A 10,076-nucleotide genomic window follows, 5' to 3' on the forward strand; every position below is an offset into this window, starting at 1 on the left:
GCCCTGCTGTGCCTGCTTCGCTCAGTAGCAGCCCCATTCCAGCAGCCACCCTCGCATCCCCTGGGCTGATTCCCTTCACGTCACCGGCGGGACCACCAGGACTCTCTGGGGATGCTTCTCGGCTTCACCTGCTCCAACAGCTCCCATCCCACCCGGGGGAGGATGAGCTGTGAAAGCAAAGCAGCGGGACCACAGCATCCTCCTCATCCCACGTAGCTCTGTCTTGCCGGAAAGGTGCCAGTTTTTGAATCCTTTTTCTTCGCTCTGGGATCATTCACACCTCGTTGGGTTGTAATTAGCGCTGAGACGGACAGGGAAGATCTCAGCTCTGGCTCGCTTGGGCACTGCTGGATAATAACTGGTGGCTGACGCTGTTTTATAGCCTTCCTGCTGGGAGGCAGTGGATTTATCCTGGCTGCCATCAGACACTGTGTAAAAGCTGGATTTCAGCTTCAGTTTTTCATGGATTTTGTGCCACATGGACCAAAAAGCAGAAGCAAGAGCTGCTGACCTTGAGGAGGGCGGTGCCAGAGCTGGCCCTGCCCTGGACACACTGCACAGGCAGGTCTCGGTCTGAGGGCAGATGGAGCAGCATTGGCAGCCCTGGTGTCCTGAGGGGCTGGAGGATGCTCAGGGAAACCAGTGATCCTGCCAAAGTGGTACTTTTTATTTTGCAACAGAAGCTGGGTGTGTGGAAAGATGGAAAATTTCAGCTGAAGCCATCCCTAAAAATACAAATGCTCAAACTGTTGGAGACCTGAGCTGGAAGCCCTTGTGGCAAGCTTGGCAGCATGCTGGGGCTGGGGCTTCAGAACTTTGATGAAGAAAAGCCCCGTGAAGCTCTGAATGATGACCTGGGAGTGATTTAACTGTAGCTGGTGACGCACTGGTGACCTGCAGCTTGGCTGGGTCTGCAGGGTCTCTCTTTCAATGACATTGAGCTTTGCCGTTTCCTCTGTGGCAGGAGCAATGGCCTTGGCTAAACCTGGGGACTCTGATTTAGGGGGCGCTGGGGACGGATCATTCATCAGCATCTCTTGGGGTGTGTGTCCCCAGGAGCTCCTTTGGCTCAGCAGTGGGTGCTGCAGCATGAATCACCTGCGAACTCCCTCGATTTGGGGGTCAAAGCACTAATGGACCAGCCTTGTACCCACCAAGCCTCGCTGGTAGTGTGGAGCAGAGCTGCCGGGCTGCTCATCCGACACTGACACCCCCCTTTTCTTCCTCTGTAGGAAACTCGGCTGAACTGTGTCCGGATTGCTCGCAAAGGTGAGCCCCCCCTTTCCCAGCTGGTGTGATGCCACCAAGGCTGCGGGCCCGATCCTGCAGCTCGGCACATCCCGGCTGTGCCGGTGGGTGTCATTGTGGTGCTGGTGGTGGTTGCGGTGTGCTTGATGGTTTATCACAGCTCCATCCCACGCTCTTGTTTCCCACTTTTTTTGCTGTCTGGGCTTTTCCCTTGGTTGAGTTTTTCCTCTCATTGCTGTTACTGTGATGGCGGAGGGAGGCCAGTGTTGGTGGTGCTGGATGCTGAATCCAGGGACGGACAAGGTTATGTTGGGCATAATGAAAGGTGGCACAGAGGGACCATCTCACCCCATGGGAACCGAGAGGGACTTGGCCACGGTCATGGTGTGGCACTGCAGAGCCCCACAATGTCTCGGTGGAATAAAATGTGTCAAGGAGCAGTGTGCATCCCATGGGACAAAGCCCAGTGGTTTCCTCTGTGATGTGGCCAACCACCCTGGAGCTGAGCATTGATCCCTCCTGCCTGTCCTTGTCCCCCGGCAGCTGCCTGCAAAGAGAGCAAGCGTCCCTTGGAAGTGTCACAGCACTCGGAGGAGATGGGCCTGATCCTGGGCATCTGTGCTGGAGGGCTCATTGTCCTGATTATCCTCCTGGGAGCCATCATCGTCATCATTCGGAAAGGGTAAGGAGACCTGCTGCCTCCAGCTGTCCTCTTCTCCCAGCTCAGCCCTTTTCCAGCACCCCAGCGCTAACTGGGAATGACTGGTGGTGATACTGTCACACTGGGCAGACTCCAAACCCTCCCTCGAGCTTTGCCTCCTTGTGCTCGTGCATCCCACTGAGTGTGGTGGCCTCCTTGCTCTGTGACACCAGGCACGACTGGAGCCACTGGGGACCAAGGAGCAAAGTCCCAGGGACATCCCTTCACCCTCAGGAACTTTGTTCTACTGTCTTCTCTCCCCTGTATTTTTCAGTCTTTTGCATCTTTTTCAGCTGCTTGTTGGCTTTGTGCTGGTCTGTGGATGGAAATGCTTCTGGCCAGGATTGGGCTTGGACCAGGGGGCGCTCGGTTCTGGGGTGATGGCTGGATAAAACCCTCCATCCATGGCCCTTGCCTGGAAAGTGGTGCAGTGTCTCACTGAAATCCCCAGGCAGGTACTGGCTTTTGGCCTGGGCTCCAGCTCCTCAGGAGTGCTGGACGGAGCAGCATTCTGGCAGGTCTGCCCATGGCTGCCCACCTCAGGGTGTGGGTGCTCAGGCCATCGTGCATCCTCCTGGGCTTGTTTTAATGGGGAACCATTGAGCTTCCAGTGAAACAGGAGCAATCTCTGGCTGAGAGCCTTCAGCAGGCTCTAAATGAGGTGTTAAAATATGGGTACATGCTGGAGGGAAGGTTTTCCCAGGGCTGGTGGTCCCTGGGGACCCCCAAACTGCTCTTGCACCCCCATGGGGGTCCCCCTGCTCTCCAGCTTGGGAGCCGAGCACGGCTGGTGTGGATGTGGCTGTGGCCATGGCCATCGCGGTGGGCTTTCCCTCCTGCAGCTCGGTGGGGTGCGAGGGAGGAGGGCAAGGGCTTCTTGGGACACTCATCCCTGGGAGCGCCGGGGATGCGGCCGCTGCTTTTCAGTTGGGTGCAGTGCCCTGGAAAGCGGTTTCTTACCGTGCAGGCGCTGAGCCGGGGGGGCTCTCAAGGAAGGGGAGAAAGGGCAGCAATTAAAAGCCTTGCCTGTGCAGGGCTGGGGGTGACGGGAGGAAAGTACGTTAACAGCCAGAGGGGAGAGAAAAATAGCAGGGCACAGCCTCAGCCTTGTGTAAATCTGCAAAGCTCTTTATGGCTTTGTTCGCCCTGAAAGGATTCTTGCTGATTTACGCCAACTGGAAAACCAAGGCTTTAGCATCCTGCATGCTGTGAGGGTGCAGGGCTGGCGCGTGGCTCCTGTGCTGTGTGTATGGCATCGGGTCTGTCCCTGAGGGAGCAAATGCCAGCGGTGCTGGTGAGGTTTTGGGAGTGATGTTGTGGGTAGGAAGCCACGAGCCCTGCGGGACGGGAGGAGGAGGAGCAGCTTTGTTGCAGCATCTCAGGGTGAACCTGTTGAAGGACAAACCAGAGCCACAAATCAGATTTGGTGCTGAGGGCCCTGAGTTTGGGGCTGTTGGGAAGCTGGGACCAGCTCATAAATCTCCTCCAGAGCATTTTGCTGTTGGAAGAACACTGACGTGGTGGAGGTGCACGCCCAGAATATGTTCACCTCTAGTAAACGGTGCAAATGCAGCATCCTGAGCCTGTTTTCCCAGCTGGGGTTGCCTGGTCCCTAACTGGCTCCCCAAGGGATGCTGCATTTTGGACACATTTGCTGTTAAGTCTTAAAAATGGTGGAATAACTCCTCGGTTGGGGGTACTATGGACACCTCACCGCCAGCCTGGGAACCCTGGTCACCCTGAAAGCCAATGCTTGGGCTCTGCTGCCTGGACACGGCTCCTGCTGAGATTAAGTAACCTCTGGATGCAAAAGGGGAGCCAGGTTTCTTCAGGGTGCATTTAATTTTCCAGCAGCCGAGTTGCCCCATAACCTCCCTCCCCTATGCCACGGAAAAGCTGCTTATGCAATTTTTGCCATTCTCTTTGCACGCTTGCCAGGAGGAACTACTATTCATACTCCTATTACCCGTAAGTAATAGTCATTCTCTCTCTCCTTTGCCCTTCCTCCCAGCTGCCCTCCTTGCCCTGCTGCTCCAGCAATCTCTTTTCTCTGCCAAGTACGTTTTAGGGCCTCTTTGGAGAGTGGCTGAGGGACCTGGGTGGGTTGAGCTTGGAGAAAAGTAGGCTTATCAAGTTGCACCAGGGAGGTTGAGCTTGTCCCTGAGGAACAATTTCTTCCCCGTTGGGGTTATCTAGGTGTGTCCCAGGCTGCCCGGGGCAGTGGTGGAGTCCCCATCCCTGGAGGGCTTTTCCAGCCGGGTCGAGATGGTGCTGAGAGCCAGGTCCCTTTTGCACTGTGCAGCACATGGTCCATGTTGCAGTGAGGTGGTGCGGGGTGACGGCTGTGGAATGCCTGGGGAAACAGGGCTGGGGGAGAGCTGGGACTGCCCAGAGCAATGCAGACCAGCCAGCGAGAGCCTTTGCTTGCCCAAGGAGTGCTCTTGGCTGTTCCAGCCACTGGACATTTTGGGGAGGGGACAGGAGGGGACATTGAGGATGAGCAGCTGGAGCTGCTGCAGCCAGTGAGGGATGATCCACATTGAGCTGCATCTGGCTTGGGACACCAGAAAACCAATAATGGTGGAAATAATCCATCCTGCTCCCCAGAATAATCCAACCCTGGTAGCTTTGGGGGGGGTCTCACAGCACCATCACAGCCCTGCTTACATGCGCTTCTTCCCCCGCTCCCCTTTGCATCCCCCTGCAGAAAACCCGTCAACATGACCAAGGCGACCATAAACTACCGCCACGAGAAGACGCACATGATGAGCGCCATCGACAGGAGCTTCACTGACCAGAGCACGCTGCAGGAGGACGAGCGCCTCGGGCTCTCCTTCATGGACACCCACAACTACGGCAACCGGGGTAAGGATGGGGAACTACCACATCCCCCCGGCTCCCATCCTGCCGCAGTGTCCCCCCAAATCCCTGAAAGTCCCAGAAACAGCTGGAGTATTTCTCCCAGGCTGAGCAGCACGTATTGCATCTATTTTAGCCTGAGGCGTTGCAAGCTTTTCCCTGCCCTGCGTGAACCTCCAAGGGCATTGATCTCGTCGGTGTCTGTAGCAGCATCTGTTGTTATCATCCAGGCTTTGCTGAAGGGAAAGCACTCGTGGGCAGCTCAGGCTGGGTCTCTCCATCCTGACCACTTCAAGCGGAGTTCTGGGCGTGTGCCTGGGAGGGTTGAGGCCATTTGTTGGCTCAAGCGCTGGCTGCAGCCCCCCGAAGCTGGGTGAACCCCAACTCACTGCTTATGCTGTGGTCAAACACTTCGCACCAGCCTTCACCCGGCACCCCTGGCGTGGTTCTGCTCCGCGGTGTTCTGGCTTCCAAGGTTAAAGAGCCACTGTGTTCACATTGGAGGGAGACTGATAATTTAACACCCACTGGAGTGTGCGTCGCTGTGCTGATTTAATTGTAAAATAACTCATTGGATGCCCCAGTTTCAACCATATGCTAATAACATCTGTTACAGTAACTTCAAGATGCTGCTTACACACGGCTCGTCTCCACCGGCTGCAGGATTAGTACGCTTCCCGGCATTGTCTCACGGATAATAGAAGCCCAGAGGGCAAACTTTTCCTCCTCTTAATACATCTAGCGAGCTGTATTATTTTTCGGTTACTGTCCTCGAAATGCTCCAAGGCTGGTGGGTCTCTCAGTGGGCTGAGCTGGGGCTGCTGCTCCTCGGTTTCTTTAGGGATGGGGACTGTGGGGTCGCGTCCTGCTCCTCGGTTTCTTCAGGGGTAGGGGCTGTGGGGTTGCATCCCGCTCCCACCCATGTGCTTGCTCTGCTGCTGGCTGCTCCCCATCCGTCTGCTTGGCAGAAGGTGGAGGGGGAGATGTGGGGAGCTTGGGCTCTCTGCCACAGCTGGGGACAGCCTCCGCTGTGGCCAGCCACTGCCTATAAACATCGTTAATTAACGAAGGTAGATGAACGGGCTGCTCCGTGATGGGCTGGGGGCTGTTCCCCACCATGCCTCAGTTTCTTTGCATTTAAAAAAAAGTCACTAATCCTTCTGATGGAAACCCAAGCATGTGGCCTCAAGCGCCTGCAGTGAATTTCTCACTAAACCTCATGGCTGACGTGTCCGTCAGCCACATCACAGGGCGCAGCGGGGCCCTCCCGCTCTGTCCTGCTGGTTTGGCCATGCGTCGGAAGGGAGATATTTCTGGGGGCAGAGGTTGGAGCTGCGATGTCTGATGGAGATGGTGCTCTGTGCATGTGTTGCACCCATATTTCACTCACGCTGCAGCCACGTTGCTGGAGCAGGCAGGAGGTGAGGGACTGCTCCTCGTGTCTTGAGCAGACCGAAACAACCAAGCCTGGGAGCTTTGCGAGCGAGATGGCAGGAGTGGTTTAGAAGCGGTGTTAGGGGAAAACACATCCAGGATGCACCAGCTCACGAAGCTGCTTCCTAGCAGTGGGAGGACGGTTGTTCAGGCTGGGCTCTGCCGGGGGTCTGTGCCCATTGTGGCGGGGGTCAGTGCCCGCCACACCTCTTGGCAGCAGTGGAGAGCATCAGGTTTTGTGCAAACCCAGGTTTCAGGGTCCGGTGCAGGACCTTACCTGGACAAAATCTGGCTCTGCTGGTAATTACACGGCGAAGGTGTCAAGCAGGTGAATAGTGTGTCAACTCCCCCAGTAACCAGCAGCGAGCTCCCTGTGTGTCCGTGCTAGGAATAAGGCGCTGGTATCTAGTGGCGAGGAAGATTAATGGTGGAGCTGGGCTGGACGCTTTGGCAACGTGACTTTTCAAGTCAGAATTTTGTGTGAATATTTGGGCACATAGACCTCACTTGTCTGCCTGGGCATTAATTGCTCTAACTGATGGGGAATAAACTTATTAACTCCCTTAAGATCTTGCCCACTGATTTGTAAGAGATCTGCTTTTGTCCTAAAAGTGTGTAATGGGCATTTGCAGCTTTGTGGTGTAGGAGGAGCTGCTGAGAGCGCAGGGAGGGTCTGGGCTGCTTGTGGTCTTCAGGGAGAGACCAGCTGCAGCACCAGCATCTCCTGAGGATGCTTCCAGGTGTCCTCTCATCCCCCTGTGGGTGTGAAGAGGTGATGGGGACATGGTCCGAAGCTTGGTTGTCATGGTCCCCTGACAACCCCCCGGTTCTTCCTCCCCTTCTGCAGGCGACCAGCGCAGCAGTGTGGTCAACGAGTCCAGCAGCCTGCTGGGAGGTTCCCCCCGCCGCCAGTGTGGCCGCAAAGGGTCCCCGTATCACACCGGGCAACTTCATCCTGCCGTGCGGGTGGCAGATCTCCTCCAGCATATCAACCAGATGAAGACGGCAGAAGGCTATGGCTTCAAGCAGGAGTATGAGGTGAGGGCATCTTGGTGAGAGCATCTCGTGCTGGTGTCTCAAGGAGGGTGGGAGTTGGGGTGGACAAGGTGACAGGGACAGGACCTGTGTGCAAGGAGAAGATGCTCCAGCCCTGGAGCTGCAGTGCTCTGAACAGCAGGAGCTGGAGCTCACAGCTCTCTGGGCAGACATCATCAGCACATGGGGTGTCCCTGGGTCTGGATCCTGGAAGCTCAGGATTTAATTGTCCCTGAGATGAGCCATACCAGCTCTGCCAGCCAGCCTGTACCTCTCCCATCCCCAGTGCTTCATCCCACCTCTCCCACAGTGGCTGGGGATGCTTCTCCCTTTCTCAGGTCCTCGTGGGCACCCCACTGTCATGTTCTTCTGCTCCCCAACACACTTCTCCTGTGTTAAGCCATAGCCTAAGGACAAGCAAATCCGCTGCAGTCTGGCAGCTTCCAAGCGGATGCAAGAGAAGGGTGATCCCAGGGGGAGGGAAGTCCCCTCTAAGAGTTGTTGGCTGCATCATCCCCATCCCACCTCGTTAGGCCAGAGTGCTTGTAAGAGAGCGTGCTATTCCACACACCTCTGCCGCAGAGAGCCCAGTGGGGTTGATTTCTCGACTCCTCCGCCTTGCAGAGGTCTGGCAGCTGAAATTTCCCAGCGAAATTACTGTTTAATGCTTAGTTGTTTCAAGTGCAGGAGCTTTTTTCCCCCCCTTTCATATATTGGACAAACCAGGGTTTGCTATAATCATTAGTGATCCTTGAAAAGCTGCTGTATGTTCTTGGAACTAGTCATTTGAAAGCACTCGGATATTACAGGAGGGGAGAAAACATGTAATTTCCTTCCACTTTCCTCCTCTTACGCCAATCTATGAGTGTTACTGTTATTACACACAAACCTGTTCTGTGCTGGGGAGAGAAAGGGGTTGGGGAGGTTTAGAAAAAAAACAAGCAGCCCTGGAAAAGAACCAGGCAGACTGTAATTTGCTGGAAAATGGGGCATTTTGTGAATGCAACAGAAGCGAGTAGCTGGCAGAGCACACTATGGAGGTGGAGCTGGGGCTGCAGGACCCACGTGTTGGGGTGGAGGGACCACCCTGCCTGCCCTGGTCCCTGGGAAGGTTGTGGGGCTGGGGGGGACCCCACTGTCCTGCCCTCGGGGTGCGATGACCACCCTTCCCTTACAGAGTTTCTTCGAAGGCTGGGATGCTTCAAAGAAGAAAGACAAGACCAAAGGGAGACAGGATCACGTGTCAACATGTGAGTGCCTGTAGCAAAGGCTTAGACACCCCGAACAGCTTGAAAAACATTCTAAAGGGCTTTGGGGGATTTTTTTGGTAGGTGTGGGGTCCATGGCAAGGAATAAACTGCTGGCGTTTGGTTGGTCAAGGGCAGCAGAAGGGTCCCGGCTTAGTGCAGGGGTCCCAGCCGGAGATCTCCTGTTAGCTGTTGGACACCAGAGCAAAGAGGACAGCTGGTGCTGGATCAGTGTTGAGGATGGGGCATCTTGGGGTGATGACAGCCTGCCCCAGGCACCAATAGTCCCTTCTCCCCTTGCTCTCTAGACGACCGTCACCGAGTGAAGTTGCACCCGCTGCTGGGCGATCCCAACTCGGACTACATCAATGCCAACTACATCGATGTAAGTGGGGGACAGTGCCTGTTGCCACGTGGGGTCAAGGCTGGGACAGGAGCTTCCCGTGGACCCAGGGTCTGTCCAGCAGCACTTGGAGGAGCTGAGACAGCCCAGGATGGGCTGGACCACGTGGGCCTGAGACATGCTGTGAAGAGCCTGCCTGTTTTATTTGTGTTCATCAGCAATTTGTGCTTGCTGTTTCTCTCCCTTCTCTGCTTGTCTCTGTCCCTTCTTTTTCTCCCCCTTTTCCATTCTCTCTTCTCCCCTCACCTGCTCTCGGGGCCATGGATCTCTCTCCTCCCTGGGTGGAGGATGCAGAGGTTGAGGGGGCCAAGAGATCAGCTGGGGGCTCAGACTGGGACATGCCCTGATCCTGTCGGTACATGTGAGTCTGGGCAGAGCTTGGTCCTAGTGTCCTCTGAGAGTGATGTCCCCCAGGTGCGATGTCCCCTGTCACCTGCAGCGATGCTGAGACCAGGGGAGGTGGAGAAAGGCCCCCTTGGGCATGGGGCTTGAGCATCTCCTGCAAGCAGCAGCAAGCCACACTCTTCCTTCCTTTCCAGAGGACGTCCTCTGGCAGCGGTGGCTTGATGGCACCGTGTGCCCAAGCAGTATCCCCGTGCCTGTCCCCATGTGTCTTTTCTCTCCTGTGGCTCTCTGTGACTCACTCTGGGGCCGGTGCTCTAACCTGTCTCTTGGGCTGTGCCTCACTAATGTCTTTGTCTCTGATCTTTTTCTCTCAAATCTGTGTCCCAATGGGATCGTTAAGATTCGGATTAACCGAGAAGTAAGTAGACCTTCTCTTCCCTTCCCTCTGCTCCAGTCTCCTCCAGGTGTCATACTAGTCAGCATGGTGTTAAATAGCACCTGGGAGAGGCGGGTTGGGAAGATGTGTGGATAAACGTGGTCTAGGGAAGGGGAAAGCGAGGTCTGTGTGATACATCCTCCTTGGGGTGGTGGAGAGCAGAGGCCGTATGCTTGGAGAAGAGGTTGAATTCAACCTGCAAAATCCCCTGTGGAAAGACCTATGGTGAATGGAGAAGCCAATGTCATTTCCATGTGTGTGACGTGATTTAATCTGCTGGACCCACGGCCAAGTGGTGGGACAGCGGATCCCCAGTCACTTTGTCAGCAGCCTTGCTGGGACATGGTCTTTGGGCTGTCGTGTTCCTGC

The 10,076-nt window shown here is 55.6% G+C and overlaps 1 protein-coding gene across 1 annotated transcript in view; it reads left to right on the top strand.

Annotated features, from left to right (window-relative positions):
• Positions 1–10,076, top strand: part of PTPRU (protein tyrosine phosphatase, receptor type, U) — a gene marked incomplete at its 5' end in the record, with an annotated part of 28,480 nt that overhangs the window by 2,786 nt on the left and 15,618 nt on the right. Inside the window, 7 exon segments of the mRNA XM_010141063.1 lie at positions 1,233–1,269; positions 1,792–1,930; positions 3,887–3,916; positions 4,656–4,813; positions 7,089–7,279; positions 8,454–8,526; positions 8,832–8,908. Of these exon segments, the coding sequence (XP_010139365.1) occupies positions 1,233–1,269; positions 1,792–1,930; positions 3,887–3,916; positions 4,656–4,813; positions 7,089–7,279; positions 8,454–8,526; positions 8,832–8,908 (705 nt within the window).

This window comes from Buceros rhinoceros, unplaced genomic scaffold (assembly GCF_000710305.1).
Source record: "Buceros rhinoceros silvestris isolate BGI_N320 unplaced genomic scaffold, ASM71030v1 scaffold8300, whole genome shotgun sequence".
NCBI lineage: Eukaryota > Metazoa > Chordata > Aves > Bucerotiformes > Bucerotidae > Buceros > Buceros rhinoceros.